The sequence below is a fragment of the Nematostella vectensis genome, chromosome 13 (assembly GCF_932526225.1).
Source record: "Nematostella vectensis chromosome 13, jaNemVect1.1, whole genome shotgun sequence".
Classification (NCBI taxonomy): domain Eukaryota; kingdom Metazoa; phylum Cnidaria; class Anthozoa; order Actiniaria; family Edwardsiidae; genus Nematostella; species Nematostella vectensis.
Genome location: NC_064046.1, coordinates 10,994,583 through 11,015,064, shown reverse-complemented (window position 1 = coordinate 11,015,064; position 20,482 = coordinate 10,994,583). Strand labels below are relative to the sequence as shown.

General features: G+C 40.7%; 1 protein-coding gene across 2 annotated transcripts; it reads left to right on the top strand.

Annotated features, from left to right (window-relative positions):
* The first annotated feature begins 283 nt into the window (after window positions 1-283).
* Window positions 284-20,416, top strand: LOC5505896 (rhophilin-2). 2 transcript variants are annotated; one of them, XM_032374220.2, is made up of 19 exons: window positions 284-542; window positions 1,864-2,000; window positions 5,123-5,251; window positions 5,317-5,395; window positions 10,557-10,634; window positions 10,711-10,835; window positions 11,978-12,032; window positions 12,128-12,181; window positions 13,372-13,429; window positions 13,735-13,826; window positions 14,047-14,145; window positions 14,555-14,644; window positions 15,362-15,428; window positions 15,792-15,875; window positions 17,087-17,184; window positions 17,572-17,668; window positions 18,053-18,129; window positions 19,128-19,274; window positions 19,757-20,416. In XM_032374220.2, exons 1-19 carry the CDS (start codon window positions 456-458, stop codon window positions 20,111-20,113), a joined length of 2,010 nt encoding a protein of 669 aa, XP_032230111.2. In that variant the 5' UTR covers window positions 284-455; the 3' UTR covers window positions 20,114-20,416. The 2 variants fall into 2 exon arrangements, with proteins under 2 accessions (XP_032230111.2, XP_032230110.2); XM_032374219.2 differs by lacking the exon at window positions 284-542 and adding an exon at window positions 1,301-1,561.
* The last annotated feature ends 66 nt before the right edge of the window (window positions 20,417-20,482 follow it).

The window sequence follows — 20,482 nt, the reverse complement described above, 5'->3', positions numbered from 1 at the left end:
CTCGTCGTCCATTAGGTCTTCTAGGACTTGGTATTTGATGGAATCCTTGATGAATATACAGACACCACCATGCTGGTCCTTAGTCCTGTCGCGGCGCACTAAATTGTAACCAGATACAGCGATGACATTGTTGTGTATGTGGTTACGCAACCAGGTTTCAGTTATGCATGCGAGGTCCAAATTTGCATTCGAAATGGCCTCGCGAACTTCGTCGATCTTGGGAGCTAACGACCTCACATTTGATAGTAACAAAGCAGGGACAAATGCGTTTAGTGAAATAGGAGTCTTCTGGATCGAATTCGTGGTAGAAACCTGTACACAGTTGTTTGGATTGTGAGCAGAGGATGGTCTTTTGGCTTCACGGTCCATTGGTCTTGGTCGAACTTTGTCAATGTAATGCCGGCGATAAAGTTCTCGGGCTTTGACTTGCATTCCAGCTCGCCTGCCGCGGTAAAATGGCCATCTTTTCCTTTGCCAGTAGTGTTGAGAAGTTAGTGGCTGGCCTTTCGTCATTTCGAAGCGATATTGGAAAAGCGTTAATGGTAAAAATTTAAAATTCTAGAGAGCACTAAAAATGGACCTGCTGCCATGAGAGGCGCATACAAAAAGGGAGAGGGTCACCATTTTTGTGCTTTAGATTGGGGAAGGGTCGTAATATTTGAACCAGAAAAAACTCCAAAAAGATTTCTGGAAAATGCAAGGGTTGTTTAGAGAAGGGTATGATAACTGTGTATGTAATTTAGAACAACGTGTGCGTGGTATGATAACCGCGAACATTTCTACTAACAATCATACAATAGAACATTGATACCACTCACTAAAAAAATAATTCAAGATCTTTCTCCAATTTTCTCATAAATGGCACCCATAAAACTCTGATAAATAAGGGACGATAAAAGTGATCACAATCTGGCAACAGTGGTTTACGCCGTAATTGTAAATAAATTTATCCGAACGGAAAAAAGTACGGATTTCTATTATAATATCCAATCAAAAAAAAAAAAAAAAAAAAAAAAAAAGAAAGACTGCCATAGTGCATAGCTCCAGTACAGCCGCCCTCAAATAACAGAGATATCATTCTCGAAATTCATGTAGAAATCATAACACGCAACCATCGATTCCTGCGAATGGTTAACTGTTTGGCCTGACAAACAGGCCAAACAGTTGTGTTGCAAGACAAACTATCTCGAAACTAATAACAAACAAGCCTTCTATAAAAAAGAAAGCTTCAGGGAAAACGCGCTCTCTATCATATATGTTCCCGCGGGATAAGTCACGTGACAGTTAACCCTCGGGCGCTTAGCTATTTATTCGATCGCATAGATTCGCGGGTGATTGGAATGTGATTCTGATAAGAAAAAAAATGTCGGGAAGCGCATAAGTACAATGGAATCAAGATGGCTTAAGCTCTAGAAAATGCGGTGAAACATGACAGTTTGTCTTTGGGATGGCAAGTAAGGGGCAGTTTGAAAACACATCAAACACTGAACAAGAGACTGTCTCTACCACAAACCCTGTCACGAAGAAACGGCGATCCCATGGAACAGTGGCGAGAGTTCTAGTGAGTTTATAACGCCAAACAAAGAACAACGGATAACAGCAGTTTATTTGTTTCGAATTACGAACTCAATATCCTTTGTTGAGCTAGAGAGATGATGAGTTTCCCGCACTATGTTATGTGTTGTCGACTCCACGAATGAATGGAGTCAATGGTTCAATGAAGACTTCAAATGTTTATAACTATGATTTGTTTACATCGCGATTGCTATGTTGACATCAGTTATTTTATGATCGCTCTATATTCTAACGTTATAGGTAAATACTTCGATGAATATTTAGTCTTTCCTGGCCTTTTGATTTCAGAGAGAGAATGAAAATGCAGCTGTTTACCGTGAATCTGGTAGGTGGCAGCTTCAACACAAACGTCAAGCTTTGAATCGAAAAATTCACAAGCAGACAAAACTACGAGACGGAGCCGAAAATTTAATCAAAGCTCTAAAGTAAGTAATGGAAGTTAGCGAAGTAATGTAACATTAGGCTGTCGACTCTACACTCACTTACTTATAATGATAATGCACTTCTGATTTTCAATTTGAAAAATTGTGTATTAGAGAAATTATCTCGCTTGGCAAGAATCTTTTTCATTTGATCTTTTTTTACAAATTAGATTATTCACGCAGTGCTTATTTGTTCCACGTTTTCAAATAAACGCATCATCAGTTTTCTACCATTTATGCCATATAGCCATTAACCTCCCGTTGTTTGAATTTGGTTAATTCTTTTTTTATTTCTTAATTTAAAAAACTAAAAAAAATTATAGTACCAAACACGGCCCCTATCCTAATTGAATTTCCTATTATTTTTTCGGAAATTTAATACCAAAGTACGAAGTCATATGATAAAACGAAGCATACTCCTAAATTTTTGTTTTATATTATGTTATTGTTTTGTCTAATTCATTGGATCTTCCAAGTCACATGGCTTTTTTTCATAACTTTTATTGAAAAAAGGTGGTGGTGGTGGGGGGGTTATGGCTTAATGAAACCTGTTTTACTAGGTAACAGGTATATCACTATATTTTTTTTGGCAAGAACTAATCAATACCCCCCAAATATTAGTGCGGGGTGGCTACTATAATTTTGGATATTTTTTCAGCTCAAAAATTGGGACTCTCATCACTTTCCTCACTCTCATCTTCACTGCTACTAATGTCTTGCTCTTCAATGACCACTCCTTGTTCCTCCTCCTCTTCTTCTTCTTCCTCCTCCCCGTTTCTTCTTCTTCCCTTCCACTTATAGATCTCATGAGGGTGTAAGATAAATTGCGCTATATAAGGAAATTATTGTTTTAATTATTTTAATAGAAAATAGTCAAAATGTCGATTTTCTAAAGAATTATGTTTTGGAAGCGATAAAAATCGCTAAAAAGGGGGTGATTTGGTGCTCCATGTGGGAGAGCAGGAGAAGATGTCGAAAATCTTGAGACTCCTGCCTAATGTGGGAGAGTTGACAGGTATGCAATTAAGTAACATAAGCAAATCCATGTCACTTAATCCTCTGATAAAAGGTCCATCCAGCCAGCTTAGACACTTAGGAAGAGATGGACAAAGGGATCTTTGCACTACCGCTGCCACCAAAATGCTTTAATTATCAGTTTTTGGTCTGTCAAAGCCTGGTTCTTCATTAAAATATTGTAAACTTCAGCTGCTTATGTAAAATTTAGAGAGAAGCCAAAAACATAGACTCTTTCAAAAAGTAAGAACTTCTGATGATAAAAGGTTTTAGGAGGGAAGAGGGTACCATATCTATTTTTGTAGAGATATTCAATCTGTGAGGAGAAATAACCTTTGGTAACTGTATTTTTCATATCACATTTCATGTTTAGATGTGTACTTTGCAAACACCTGGCATCGTTTCTGCTCATTTTGTTTTGTATTCTCTCCTTTAGTCTTTCCAGCAAAATTTACAATAATGAATGAATTGCCTTAAATCATCTGTGACAAAGCCCTTATTACATTTTGGAAATCCATATCATCATCAATTGGTTACCATTTTGGCACATGACTGATATTATCATTTCACATGACATTAGTCATTAAAAATGTTTGATCTTCAAGGCAAACATTGTCAGATTGTGTTTGACTTTTAAATTTTAAAAGGGCATAATCACTCTATGTAGTTTATACTCAAGTTTACTAAAAAATAAAACATGTAACACACATTATCCCCAACATCCTGTTAAGAATACTTCAAGTATTTTTTTTCTTTTTAGCCCTGAAGAGACTTGGTCATTGTCGTTTAATTTTGATCATTATTACTATTATTTTTCTTTTACGATTTCATGAGTTTCCAGCTAAATATTCTTAGCATTTGTTGTATGGTCTTGCATTCAGTTTTGAAATCTGTGTTTCGCAGGCAAAAAAAAAAAGAAAGAAATAACACCTTCTGCTGATTTCCTTAGGAAAGTTCCTCAAGATAAGATAAGGGCTTGCAAATGGACATCTGGCAAATTTTGAATTGTTATTTCTAGCTATGAAATCATATTGCTAACATCTTTAGTGATGCAGCAATCAGATTTGATAACATCATATAAACACTAGACTTATTTTAAATAGTGCTTTGTTGATTTTATTTTGATGGTACAATCAGTAATTGGATTCCATTATTTGGAAAGATCTAGCTTTTAAGAGGTCAATTTTTGTTCTGAACATATGTTAAACTTTAGTGAACCCTGTTATTTTGAAAAAAATATACTTGTCTGTGTGACATATGTTAGCAACAGTTGATAGACGTTGCTCTTGTACTCAAGAGTTCAGTAGCCATGCTATAACCATGACCATCTTTGACAGTTTTGTGACAGACATAAAGTAAGCGTAAAGGATTATGGAAAACATACTCTCAGATTGACACAAACTCTACTTCCAACCAGTATGACAAAATAATAATTTGTGTCAAATATAAACAGACTCTCAATGCTAACAAGCTTACCTATTTAAAACTATGTCTTGATTACTTATGCACTGTTAAAAGCATTCTAAGTGACAGTCAATAACATCAGTTTATGATTTAGCTAAATTCCACCAAAGATCCTATAGATATTTAGCCAATCAAAGCGCACATAAGAAATCAACTTTTTAGGATTCCAAGTAAAATTCAACTCAACACAGGTACACAGACCAACATTTCCTGAGGCATTAACCATCAATGCTATAAGTGATATTACCTTTTTTTTACTATTAACAGTCTATCATTATGATGTATGTAACATGGGCGGTGAACAGGGAGGGGCAGGGGGAATCCAGTACCATGTGAATTCCAGTATTCAAATTTAAGGTTGCACAAAGACTAAATAACCTATTGGGAGCTTTTACTTCCCCTCCTGCCCCCAAATCTTAGGGTTCCAACACCTCTCTGTATAAATAATGTAGAGTATAATTAAAATGCTGTTGAACATAGCAGCAAATGCAAAGCAACATAACTGATAATTAAAGGAATTTTATTAATTTTTAGCATATTTATTGATAAAATTGGTGTCTTCAGATGATATCTTTTTCAAAATAAATGCTGGAATTCTAGACATGACTTTTAAGTGTTCGGTTCATGTCATTGTCTTCTTTTTATAGAAGTACCAATGACCGTAAACTCAAACATGCTGCCCGCATGGAGCTCAGCTTTGCAAGTTTCCAGCTGGACCAGCTACAGGAGGAGTTGGAAGGGATCAATTGCTCCCTCGATGTCTATCAGTTTGATGGGTAAGATTTTTACACCTTACTGCATAATCCTATGAGTGGAGGTGACTAATCTTGTGATTCTACAGAACCATGGAAAAGCAAGTACCTATGATTCCTCTGGGTCTACGAGAAACCCAAGATGTAGACTTTTGTAGTCAGTTTAAGGTGAAATATATGCTAGGCAATGTCAGTTTACATATTGCTTACTTAGAGAAACATAGTTGGGGAAGAGGGATCCTGCGTATGTAGCGAAATTAAGGTGAATCACCAAGACTCCTGCATATCCATCTTTGACTATCATTTCTGCCATTTAACATTCCAGCACCCTACACTTTCCCCCTCATGTTTCATTCTCACCTTCACCCCACACTGTCTCCAACAACCTCCATCTTCACCTACTTTCTACACTTTAACGAACATCATCCATTCTTACCTACATTTACACCTACACCCTCCGTTCTAACATACACCCTACACCTTCACCAACAGCCATCATCTTGACCTGCAACTTACACTTTCAAATACAACCTCCATTCCAGGGGCAGATCCAGGAGTTCCAAAAAGGGGGGCCGAAGCAAGGATTTTAAGAAAGGGGGGCCTGACTCATATTTTCGGTAGATATTTTTATATATCTTGTTTTTTTAGGCCAAATATCTGAAAATTGGAGGGCCTGGCCCCCCTTGGCTCTAGAACTGCATTCTTTACCTACACTTTAACCTACATCCACTCCTACAACCTACACTTTCACCTACACCGTCCAACCTCTCTTACACCCTACACTTTCACACCTATACCTTCCATCCTCTCTTACACCCTACACTTTCACCTATACCTTCCATCCTCTCTTACACCCTACACCTTCACCTATACCTTCCATCCCCTCTTACACCCTACACTTTCACACCTATACCTTCCATCCCCTCTTACACCCTACACTTTCACCTATACCTTCCATCCTCTCTTACACCCTACACTTTCACACCTATACCTTCCATCCTCTCTTACATCCTACACTTTCACCTATACCTTCCATCCTCTCTTACACCATACACTTTCAACCAAACGTTCCATCCTCTTTTACACCCTACATTTTCAACCAAACGTTCCATCCTCTCTTACACCCTACACTTTCACCTATACCTTCCATCCTCTCTTACACCCTACACTTTCACCTATACCTTCCATCCCCTCTTACACCCTACACTTTCACACCTATACCTTCCATCCTCTCTTACACCCTACACTTTCACCTATACCTTCCATCCCCTCTTACACCCTACACTTTCACCTATACCTTCCATCCTCTCTTACATCCTACACTTTCACACCACTATACCTTCCATCCTCTCTTACACCCTACACCTTCACCTATACCTCCCATCCTCTCTTACACCCTACACTTTCACACCTATACCTTCCATCCCCTCTTACACCCTACACTTTCACCTATACCTTCCATCCTCTCTTACACCCTACACTTTCACACCTATACCGTCCATCCTCTCTTACACCCTTCACTTTTACCTATACCTTCCATCCTCTCTTACACCCTACACTTTCACACCTATACCTTCCATCCCCTCTTACACCCTACACTTTCAATCAAACGTTCCATCCTCTTTTACACCCTACATTTTCAACCAAACGTTCCATCCTCTCTTACACCCTACACTTTCACCTATACCTTCCATCCTCTCTTACACCCTACACTTTCACCTATACCTTCCATCCTCTCTTACATCCTACACTTTCACCTATACCTTCCATCCTCTCTTACAGCCTACACTTTCACACCTATACCTTCCATCCTCTCTTACATCCTACACTTTCACCTATACCTTACATCCCCTCTTACACCCTACACTTTCACCTATACCTTCCATCCTCTCTTACACCCTACACTTTCACACCTATACCTTCCATCCTCTCTTACATCCTACACTTTCACACCTATACCTTCCATCCTCTCTTACACCCTACACTTTCACACCTATACCTTCCATCCTCTCTTACATCCTACACTTTCACCTATACCTTCCATCCTCTCTTACATCCTACACTTTCACCTATACCTCCCATCCTCTCTTACACCCTACACTTTCACACCTATACCTTCCATCCTCTCTTACACCCTACACTTTCACCTATACCTTCCATCCTCTCTTACATCCTACACTTTCACCTATACCTTCCATCCTCTCTTACACCCTACACTTTCACCTATACCTTCCATCCTCTCTTACACCCTACATTTTCAACCAAACGTTCCATCCTCTTTTACACCCTACATTTTAAACCAAACGTTCCATCCTCTCTTACACCCTACACTTTCACCTATACCTTCCATCCTCTCTTACACCCTACACTTTCACCTATACCTTCCATCCCCTCTTACACCCTACACTTTCACACCTATACCTTCCATCCTCTCTTACATCCTACACTTTTACACCTATACCTTACATCCTCTCTTACACCCTACACTTTCACACCTATACTTCATCCTCTCTTACACCCTACACTTTCACACCTATACCTTCCATCCTCTCTTACATCCTACACTTTCACCTATACCTTCCATCCTCTCTTACATCCTACACTTTTACCTATACCTTCCATCCTCTCTTACACCCTACACTTTCACACCTATACCTTCCATCCTCTCTTACAACCTACACTTTCACACCTATACCTTCCATCCTCTCTTACACCCTACACTTTCACACCTATACCTTCCATCCCCTCTTACACCCTTCACTTTCACCTATACCTTCCATCCTCTCTTACACCCTACACTTTTACACCTATACCTTCCATCCTCTCTTACATCCTACACTTTCACACCTATACCTTCCATCCCCTCTTACACCCTACACTTTCACCTATACCTTCCATCCTCTCTTACACCCTACACCTTCACCTATACCTTCCATCCTCTCTTACACCCTACACTTTTACTTATACCTTCCATCCTCTCTTACACCCTACACTTTCACCTATACCTTTCATCCCCTCTTACACCCTACACTTTCACACCTATACCTTCCATCCTCTCTTACATCCTACACTTTTACACCTATACCTTACATCCTCTCTTACACCCTACACTTTCACACCTACACTTCATCCTCTCTTACACCCTACACTTTCACACCTATACCTTCCATCCTCTCTTACATCCTACACTTTCACCTATACCTTCCATCCTCTCTTACATCCTACACTTTTACACCTATACCTTCCATCCTCTCTTACACCCTACACTTTCACACCTATACCTTCCATCCTCTCTTACACCCTACACTTTCACCTATACCTTCCATCCTCTCTTACATCATACACTTTCACCTATACCTTCCATCCTCTCTTACATCCTACACTTTCACCTACACCGTCCATCCTCTCTTACACCCTACACTTTCACACCTATACCTTCCATCCCCTTTTACACCCTACACTTTCACCTATACCTTCCATCCTCTCTTACACCCTACACTTTCACCTATACCTTCCATCCTCTCTTACACCCTACACTTTCACCTATACCTTCCATCCCCTCTTACACCCTACACTTTTACCTATACCTTCCATCCTCTCTTACATCCTACACTTTCAACCAAACGTTCCATCCTCTCTTACACCCTACACTTTCACACCTATACCTTCCATCCCCTCTTACACCCTACACTTTCACCTATACCTTCCATCCTCTCTTACACCCTACACTTTCACACCTATACCTTCCATCCTCTCTTACATCCTACACTTTCACCTATACCTTCCATCCTCTCTTACACCCTACACTTTCACCTATACCTTCCATCCTCTCTTACACCCTACATTTTCAACCAAACGTTCCATCCTCTTTTACACCCTACATTTTAAACCAAACGTTCCATCCTCTCTTACACCCTACACTTTCACCTATACCTTCCATCCTCTCTTACACCCTACACTTTCACCTATACCTTCCATCCCCTCTTACACCCTACACTTTCACACCTATACCTTCCATCCTCTCTTACATCCTACACTTTTACCTATACCTTCCATCCCCTCTTACACCCTACACTTTCACACCTATACCTTCCATCCTCTCTTACACCCTATGCTTTAAACCAAACCTTCCATCCTCTCTTACATCCTACACTTTCACCTACACTTTCCACCCTCTTTTACACCCTACGCTTTGACCTACACTTTCCACCCTCTTTTACAGCCTACGCTTTGACCTACACTTTCCAGCCTCTTTTACACCCTACGCTTTCACCTACACTTTTCACCCTCTTTTACACCCTACACTTTCACCTACACTTTCCACCCTCTTTTACACCCTACGCTTTCACCTACACTTTCCATCCTCTTTTACACCCTACACTTTCACCTATACCATCCAGCCTTACCTACAGTGTAATCTATTCTCTCACCTGCACCTTCCCTTCTCTTCTAAATCCGACACTTTTACTTATGCCACCCACCCTCCACATACACTTCCACACCAAACACTTTAAGGTATATCCTCCACCTTCATCCCCACCCTACATCCCCACCATACCACCTACTTTCTCACCTATTGCTTTTTCATCGAGACACCACCTACACCGTAGGCTGTACTCACCCTAACTACACTTTCTACACTTACATGTACTCTCTAAAGGCTGGCTCAAACTAGCGACATAACGACATAACATCGCGCCCTTATGTCCTTATATAACGACATTGACATAACGACATAAGAAAAGACATGTTATTTCTCCTATGTCGCTATGTCTCTGTCGTTATGTCATTATTTTGAACCATTCACAGTTTGAACATAGGAAATAAGAGTGTCTGTTATGTCGCTAGTGTGAACCAGCCTTAATATACTACAATCCCACAATATGTATATATCCCACATTATATAATATGTATGTGTGGCTAGAAATGGGGGTTGGGGTCATAGTCAACCACCCTGGATACATCCTTGCCCCCTCCAATACCCTTACCTACAACAAGCCCAAGGCTGTCTCCTTAAAGCAGCATTGTCACCAGTCTACTACCCGAGGTCCGTCGGAAACCTCAACCGTCAAAAGGCAAAAGAATATATTAGAATCCGCGCTATAAAATGGGCCATCAGCTCTAAATTATCATTCAAATTCTCGAAGAAACTTCCAAAAGACACACTGCTTATAACATTTTGAAATATTTTCGGCAGTTTCCGTTAAAAATCATTGGTGATATGTAATCAACCGTAACCGGAAGTAAACTGGTGACAATGCTGCTTTATTGATGATTTTTTTACTTTCTGCTACTATTACATAGATCATCACTTGTTTGTCTTTACCAGGAATTTTTGCAAGACCACTATGATGAAGATCCTGAGAAATACACAGAGGAGTTTGCAAGATATAGAAAGCTTAGAAAAGTAAGTACTTCATATGTATTTTTTTGTTGATTTATAATGACATCTATTAAATAACATTATTTCTTTCCTTGATCAGACAATGTGCAATCCCAGCCGCGATAAAGATGGTATACTCTCCCTTTATGAATACTACAATCAGATGTATTTTGTCGAGAGAAAGTTCTTCCCTAAAAGGGGTTCCATGGCAGTTTATTTCCACTGGTATGTATACCCTTCAGGGCCGTAGCAGGGGGTGGGGAACTGGGTTCTTGTGTATCACCCTCCCACCCCCCCCCCCCCCCCCCCCAAAAAAAAAATATAAAAAAATATAAACATAAGTAAATCACCAGTACGGGCGTTGCTGTGCCACCCCCCAATATTTTCTTAACGTTTCTATATTGTGCCCCTCCAATATTTCAAAGCTTGCCACGGCAACGCCCTTTTCGATAAAGCATAATGGACAATAATAATTTGAATCAAACGTATTGTTAATTGAAGAAGTGATAGTTCGAATGCAGCATTAATAATTAAATAACAGAAGTACATATTAGAATTACTGCTGTTAAAAACTTGGTCAAAAGTTTGAGAACATTTTACCCACTGCCCTGGTTTATTGTAATAGAGTGTTAAAGGGGCAGTGTCATGGTAAGAGCTTTTCAATAGCTCTACGGCCCGGACACAATGAATTTCAGTCAAATTCTATTATTGAGCCTTTTGTACATGTGGGAGACTTAAATATAATGGTAATGACACAAACTGTCAATAAACATACTTTTAATATAATATTGCATATTATTTTAACAAGGCATTAATAGCTTAAAGTTCAACTGTTTGTAGACAATTAAAAGCCTACAATAAACACTGACTTCAAACATGCGCAGTACCATGACGCCATGCCCCTTTAATTCCCGATGAAGGCAGCATTGTAGAAACGTTATGGATTATCAGTCAGTTTGTTTATCGAGATTAACATGTTTAACGGAATATACAGTTTTCTAACATATGGCTCTCGGTTAGTAAGCACTGTCACTGGGGGTGGTCACTGCCAGAGGGTTTATTGCGTCCCCAGTGGTTCTTTTACGTCCCTTCGGTTCAGGTTAATGTAGTGCAGCTTGAAGAGACGGGACCTCCGGTTTAGTGTCCTTATCCGAGAAGACTGAGAATAACGGGAGAATAACTTCAACTCAATTGTGACACAAATTCGAATCAAGGCAGGAACCCGGAAAAAATCCCCAGTTTGAGCCAGGATTCGAACCTGGGCCACAGCGGTGTGAGAGGCCGACGCGCTAACACACTAGGCCACCCATGCTTCCACCAGGGATTCGGTGATTCAAATGACCTTTTTGTGTATTCTTGCGGCGTAGGTATGATGCAATGACCGGACTCCCCAAAGTACAAAGGTCTGCAGCCTTCGAAAAGGTATCCCTTCAAGTTTGGATTCTAATTATTTCCTTTACTAAACTCTCAAAATTTACATGATTTGTATGACATGATATGTATACTTGTTGCCACAGGCGAGTGTGATGTTCAACATTGGAGCACTGTGGTCACAAATTGGAACCAAGCAGGTAATTCCTAGCAATCTTTCAATGGCACAAAGTGGATGTGTTCCGGAAAATATCTGTTCCGCAGGCCGTTTTTTTTTGCAGGAGTGAAAGGGTTAAATCAACCCGGTCACACATATATTTTTGGAACAAGGGCTTTTAATTGATATATGTCGCCCAAAATCTCCCGGGGGGGGGAGGGAGGGTTTCACTTCCTGGCCCACGGACTAAAAGAACATCAACAACTGAGACGTAGTTTCCATGGCCAGACAAGGGCAAAAAACTCTTCCGCAAAATATCTGTTCTGCAGCCCGTATTTTTTGCTGGCTGGGAGGTTGTTAGACCACTGGGAAAAAAATCTTCCCAAATGGTTCTGCTGGCAAGTTATGGAGTAGAACTAGTTGTGATGGAAAAAATTTTTGGGGCGCTGGAGTGGTTGTTTGAAAAAAATTCGCCCTGACCAGTAATACGGGTAATTTTTCATGTGCTAAAATGGCTAACCAATGCTGGCTGGAAAAAAAGGAATGGTCCCTCCTGGGAAAAAGGAACAGATTATTTGTTTTCCCAGCAATTTTTAAAATGAGTATTTTCCGCATCAGCACATATTCAAAAGACGTAATGTGCCATTTCAATGTGTTTAGGGATAGGGGGCTTGTTGTATGCCCTTGATCTTTGTTTAAAAACATCTTCCTTTTACCTTGGTATACATTGTTTCAAGACGTTTACTACAGTGCAAACGCCAAAAGTCACTTAGCAAATGACAATTTTTTTTTACAACCATCAAATACCTTTATAGTTATACCGAATACAGGAGAATACATAAAACATACGATAAGGTCACCAAATGTATGTTTGGTATCGTTGGAGTTTATTTATTACCTTTATTCTTTCGATAATTAGTACCCAAAAGCATTTTTCAGTTATATTGGAACTGCCATTTACTATATTGCCATTCGACAATTGCTTTAAAAAAAAAAAAAAAAAAGAGGTGTAGCTAGAAAGGCTACAGAAAAGCTGCAAAAAAAAAACTAGGGTCCATGTGAGGGATGTTGAAACAAGGAAATAAGTTAACATGGGGGTTTCTATTGCATGCCTATGCACAAACTTCAACGCGGCCTTGTTGGTTTATCTTGCAACATGACTTGGTTTCGGAGAGGCGTTTGACTTGAAATCTTGTCCAATGTAGCTTCACTTTTCTCTTTAATTGTTCCAAGGATCGGGGCACAGCTGAAGGAGTAGAGGAAGCATGCATGGCCTTCCAAAAAGCGGCAGGTGGGTTATTAAATATCTAAGCAGTTCGCACGCTGTCGCATGCTATAGGTGCTCGTTGGTGCATTAGATACAGAGTGCGTTATACAGTTTTACAACCATTAGAATCGACCAATAGGTGGTCTGCGAAGGTATGGTGTAGACAAGCTATAAATCAACACAAGGTTGAAAGAGTAAAGTTAAACACATCTGCATTGACGTTTCAAGCGTTGTTAGCCCTTCGTCAGGGTAAAACTCTTCAACATTGTCAACAATCATCAAAGGTACCACCACATACATTCATGTTTCGCTTATCCTTACCTTTCTAGGTGCATTTCGCTTTATAAGGGACAACTTTATGAACTCACCAAGTGTGGATATGACGCAAGACACCTTGGAGGCACTGATTCCCCTTATGTTGGTAAGTAGCAGGAATTTTCGTTTGCCCTAAACACGGGTTTGCATTTCAAGATCACTGATGAAACAATTCAGTCTCACTGCTCACCACATCCTTTATTGCAGCCAGGGCTTTAACACGTGCATATTTCCTTGTACGCTAAATTGTTTAAAATTTGTCGATACAAATACCAATTGTTGCTGTGCCTTGTGAATGTTTACCCTGTGTTTTGTATACTTGCTAGGTCCAGGCGCAAGCGTGCATGTGGGAAAAGCGAAGACTACTACACGATGACGTCGATGGCTTCCAAGAATGCATACAAGCTGGTCAGGAATGCGCTGAGGTAAGCCTTTATGGATCCACTTTATAAGAGCAACTCGTTTTCAAAGTCTCGATAAGGGATGGACTCCTTGCATTTCCTGTGAATCTTTTCCCTGCTTTATGTGTTCTTTAACATTCTACCAAAGTTTGCGAACGATTCCAACTCCTATCTTGATTCCGCGTTTCAAAACAATTGTAGCTTACTTGATTGGCTGACTTAAATTGCTTTCGAACACAGTGCAAGGAACCATCTGATAAGTATGCTAAGGACACCTTGTTTATAAGGAAACTTCTGAAGGCCCTAAGGTGTGGATAAGGTTGTGGATAGACGCCTCGTTATAAAGGACATTCGTTGAAGTCCCAATGAAAATGCTCCCTACATTTCCTGCGAATAAACCCTCTTAATAAGGACACACAATGTTGCATGACAGATCAGTCAGGGCTACAAGAGGGTACAACTGCTGATGAACTCGGGAATTTGTATGGACTCCATTCCTACAGCGTGGAGAAACCTCGTAAAAGTAAGTAACTGTTTTTACAACTAAAGTGGAAACAGCACCAAGTACTGAGTCAGTGTCAATCAAAGCCAATAAAACTATGTATCATTTGATAGGCCTGTTTAATCTGTTTAATCTTTGTTTTATCGAGGGTAACATATTTAACCGAATATTCAGTTTTCTAACATATGGCCCTCGGTTAGTAAGCACTGTCACTAGGGGTGGTCACTGCCAGAGGGTTTATTGTGTCCCCAGTAGTCCTTTACGTCCCTTCGGTTCAGGTTAGTTTAGTGTAGCTTGAAGAGACGGGACCTCCGGTTCAGTGTCCTTATCCAAGAAGACTGGAAACACGGGAGAATAACTTCAACTCACTTGTGACACAAATTCGAATCAAGGCAGGAACCCGGAAAAATCCCCAGTTTGAGCCAGGATTCGAACCTAGGCCACGGCGGAGAGATCTGATCCTCTCTTCAGATAATGCATGTTCACTATAAGGCATTGTCTCACATAATGTATCTGGACTTATTGCAACTAAATAATTTGACACGCCTGCTCTTTTCCAGATAATGCATGTTCACTATAAGGCATTGTCTCACATAATGTATCTGGACTTATTGCAACTAAATAATTTGACACGCCTGCTCTTTTCCAGATAATGCATGTTCACTATAAGGCATTGTCTCACATAATGTATCTGGACTTATTCCAACTAAATAATTTGACACGCCTGCTCTTTTCCAGATAATGAGTGTTCACTATAAGGCATTGTCTCACTACCATACTGCAGCAGGGTTACTCCAATGTCCAGGTAAGTTTGAGCTTTGAATGGACTTATGTAAAAAGAGAGCATTGGCAGCAAGTGCAGGCGCGTACCCAGGATTGGCTGAGGGGGGGAGGGGGGTCACACAGTCATATTATGTATCATATGGAAAAAGCATAGTTATTTGAAGATTCCTGACCTTCTATTTGGCCGCCAAGGGGGGGGGGGGGGGGGTGCGCGAACTCTGCCAACCCCCCAGTACCGCGCCTGGAGTGTTAGAGGACAGTAAGGGAGCACCCTGAACCGACGGTGCCTTGGATTTCAGTCTTGTTAGCAATCAAAGCTTCCTATAGAAAATTATGGCCTTCATGGATATTTTAATTGACTAAAACTTATATTATTTAATTCTAGCTGGAGAAACAAGCGGCTTACATGAAATGCTCTCATCTTTGTACATATCGGATATGGACAGTGGGCCTAAAAGAAAAAAGCAAGGTATGGTGTGTTCAGCCTAGTCCCAGGTGTTCTATTCGGGATTCCTTTGTTCAGCCTAGGCCCAGGCGTTCTACTGAGGATTCCTGTGTTCAGCCTAGTCCCAGGCGTTCTATTCGGGATTCCTGTGTTCAGCCTAGTCCCATGCGTTCTGTTCGGGATTCCTGTGTTCAGCCTAGTTCCAGGGGTTTTGATCGGGTTTCCTGTGTTCAGCCTAGTCCCAGGCGTTCTATTCGGTTTTCCTGTATTCCGCCTAGTACCAGGCGTTCTGTTTGGGATTCCTGTGTTCACCCTAGTCCCAAGCGTTCTATTCGGGATTCCTGTGTTCACCCTAGTCCCAGGCGTTCTTACCAGGTTTTCTGTGGCTGTTAAGATTTGTGATGTTACAGGAGACATCAAACCATTTGTAGGAGTATATTTAGTAGAAAGGTAGTAAGTTTATCTAAATTTATAAAGGGTATTATAGCCTATGAGAAATAGGGTCACACAACTTGGATCAATCATTTTGATCTGCCACAACTGATGATTATAGTCTGACGCGCGCCACCAAAACAAGGTTTACAATGTGACGCGCGCTACGGTGGCCACCAATACAAAGTGTTATAGTGTGATGTGCGCTACCGTGGCCACCAAGACTGTTTACCAGGCGACACACGCTACCGTGGCCACCAATACAATGTGTACCATGCGACGCGCGCTACCCTGACCACCAATACAAAGTGTACCATACGACGCGCGCTACCGTGACCACCAATACAAAGTGTACCATGCGACGCGCGCTACCGTGGCCTCCAAGACAATGTTTACCATGCGACGCGCGCTACCGTGGCCCCCAAGACAATGTTTACCATGCGACACGCACTATCATGGCCACCAAGACAATGTTTACCATGCGACGCGCGCTATCGTGGCCACCAAGACAGTGTTTACCAGTCGACACGCGCTACCGTGGCCACGAAGTCAGGAAAAAGTTAACCAATAAACCAATAAGCGTGCGAACATCAAAGAAATAAACTTCAAAACTAGAAAGATTGCATCGTGCTCTGATGCCCACTGAAGCATTTCCTTCCCACGTTGGTTAGCTGGTAAAGTTAATGTCAATCGAATAGTACAACTTTAAAGGCTAAATTCACAAAAATGTCAAGGTGATCACTGTAGAGCCAACGCACTATAGACATCAATCACTATTATGAAGATATTCTATTGATTTTCAGCTAAGGCTCATCTCCACGCTGCGCTACGGCATCACGAGGAAGCGATGAGAGCTCGACAAGTATGCCGTTTCTGTAGACGTGTGTTGTCATTACACAAGGTGTGTTTAGCATGTGGATACATTCTCGGGACCGGAACCGGAAATCTGGGTCTCCGAGGACTAACGCGAACGCACAGAGCAGGTGTAAGCTCCGTGCCAACAGATAAGCTTCTTGCCAAACAGACCCGTGATTGTTGGAAAAGCAAGTAGCTATATTGGGCTAAATAATAAGAGTGCAAAACATCAAGTTTGTGGCGTGATTTCCCCTCACAACACACGTTATTTTATAGACGACTGGAAATGTATCATAATGGTTTTGGCCTGCAATGCTGGTTTGTTGCTAGTTTTTGACTTCCTATTGAAGTGTTTCCATAGCTTTATTCATAAATTATTTGTCGGTTTTTAGTATGCGCAGGTAATCCACTGTCCCGCTACTCCCGTTTCTAGGTTCTTACAGTAGCCCGTGATATGTCCACGAATAAACTCGTTGGAATGGAGGAAGAAGATGACTTTGATGCCCCCTTGGCCCCAACACCCGTCAAAGGTAATTACATGCTAATAGATAGATGGCTTTGAGGAAGGAGGGGCTCGAACGAACCTCCCCACTTGACATGAAGGCTGCTTCAAATAAAAACGAGTGTCACTGCCAGCTAGGAAGAGATACTATACCTAAGAGAATATGGTCCAACCCTCCCTACCCCCGTTAAGTAAGAGTTCTAATTATGGGCCTGTATAATGTAGGATCGATTTCCAGCTTGTTTCTGTGAGCCTGCAGTAGGCCGATGAGGCCTAGCGACGGCTGGAAACAAGCCTATGTATAAGGAGAAAAACTCGCATTTTTATCTCTAAGAATGGAAATTCGTGTGAACATCCAAGTGTGAAAACACACTGTTTCTTTTTTATTTTTATTTCATTTTCTATTTTACAGCCTATGTACGACAGAAGGCTTTCCCGATATCCCCAGAATTCCACATGGCTCCAGTGGAGGACCTGTTTTACAAACTGGTACTGTAACCTACATCAATAAGGTCATCTTCTTATAATATCACATCTGCTGATGCTAAATTTTTAGCTTATTGCACATAATCAGAATCGCCCTTTTTGATTTTTTTTTACTTAGAAACATTTTTGTTGGTTCGTAAGCACTGATTGTTGTTTTTTTTGCCACTAAAATCAGAGCTCGTACGTGTTTACCACCCAAATCACATGATTTCTTAATGCATTTCGCTTATTTCAACGTTTAAGAAGCCACAATCGCCCAGTTTACTTATATTTATATTTAAGGAGATTCGATAAAGTTTCCCGAATTCCCAACCACCCTGTCAATCACGACTCTCCTGTCACAGGGGTCTGATCATTAAACTATTTGGCCATGACATGCAGCTAGGGATGACCTTTAGAAAAATGAACTATGTGTTTTCGTGTTTACATGGAAACGGAACGGTGCACCCGTTAAACTCACTATTCGCGAAGTGCTGTTCGCTACAGGGAAATTTCTAACATTTTTTACATCAGACCTTGGTCGACACTTAGAAGAAGTTTTATTAAAGTCTATTAGAGGAATTCTGAGATATTGGCGTATTTTTATTTTCACTCTGTTATTTACCTATACTTTGAAATTCGCCCCTGAAAAAAATCCATACGCGAGCAAGGATTTTTTTACCATTGTTATTCAGCTACCTCTTATTTCTAATAGCGTACCAAAAATGAAAGCAATCGGTTTCGTTGATCGTAAGTTTTAGGGGCCATTTCGGGGACTATATGATACTCTCAAAATGAAAAAAAAAAAGAACTTATTTTGCTTCTTTGGCCGCCAAATAACATTTCGCCGATTAATTTTTTCGTTGTTTTCGTAAAATAAAATTAATATATTGAGAAACATTCGGGTTAACTTTGAGCTCCATTGACAAATCAAATATCATTTAAAAAAAACCTGTATGATTATTCCACTCAGCTGTATTTGACCTTCTGCCCCCCAAAATAATTTGCTCTCTTCTCTCTAGGGTCCTGTGCATATTTTCAACGCTGAGAACACCCTAGGGGCGTCAAGGACTGTAACTATTCACAGAGAGAATGGCTCATTTGGGTTCAGTGTTATTGGGTCTGCTCCAATGATAATACAGAGTATTGACGACCAAGGCGCCGCATGGGTAAGTAATGACCAAGAAGCAGCATGGGTAATTGATGACCAAGAAGCAGCATGGGTAATTGATGACCAAAGGCCATTTTGGGTAATTGATAGCCAAGGGGCAGCATCCGTAAGATGCTCTAGGTAGGAAGTTTTGTTTTTTACATGAACCACAGATTACCCTAAAAAATTGTGATGGCTGGACACTCTAGATGAAGGTCCCAACACCATATCATACTAAAAATGAACAAAATTAGGGGGATCTAGCCCTTCTCTTTCTGTGACTCTTTTATAAAATAGTCTAAGAGAAGATTTCGACTGAAGACACCTTAAAATTTCAGAGCCCCCCTTTAGTATAAAAACTTTTTATGGTACCACTTTTTAACAACCCCTAATATTTCTGTAGAACTCCCTACATTTCTGAGAGCTTCCTTAGAGGGCCCATTTTATTCAAAGCCCCCTTTAGAGGGCACAGTATATTTTTTGTTCTGATGTGTTTTGTAGGAGGCTGGCGTGCAAGTTGGCGACATTGTCATTGGCGTAAATGGTGAAGACGTCAAATGGGGTGAACACCATGATGTTGTTGAGACAATACGTCACATGACAGAACATGTTACCTTACAGGTCATAACACCACATTCCCTTAAAGATGTGGCTGCTCACTGTGACTTGAAGGTTGTTAAAAGTGATAGTGGATCATCCTGCAATGACAAGTCTTCTGTTAGTAGTCAAGGGTCATCGTCGTCATTGTCATTGCAGCCCAGTAGTTCCTCTAATGACTCTGAAGGAAGCCCAAAAACTCAAATAAAAGAAGAGAATACTTTGTCACCGCTACTCAAGGACAAGGAGAACCTTTGCTGACCTGTCATGTTATATCCATGAAAAAAAGCAACTTTATAATGCATGTAATAAGCATCAGTTGATAGAATGCAGTTTAAGTACAGGAAAACTACAGTATAGCCTGCATGCTGCATGTAGGCATTTGGGCTATTTTTATCATAAAAATCTAGCCACCAACGACACTAGTGATGGTAACCGCCATCATGAATTTTAAGTAAAATCAAAGCAAGATCAATCTCATCACAGTGTTCGTGATGCAAATAAAGTGCATCCCAAGTTTGTCTGCCCTTAGGCAGAAATACCGTGCGGATGAGCACTTCACCATACCATAGTCAGTCCTGTACACAAGGGGGGGGGGGCTCAGGATGTGCCCCCCCCCCCCCCCGATAG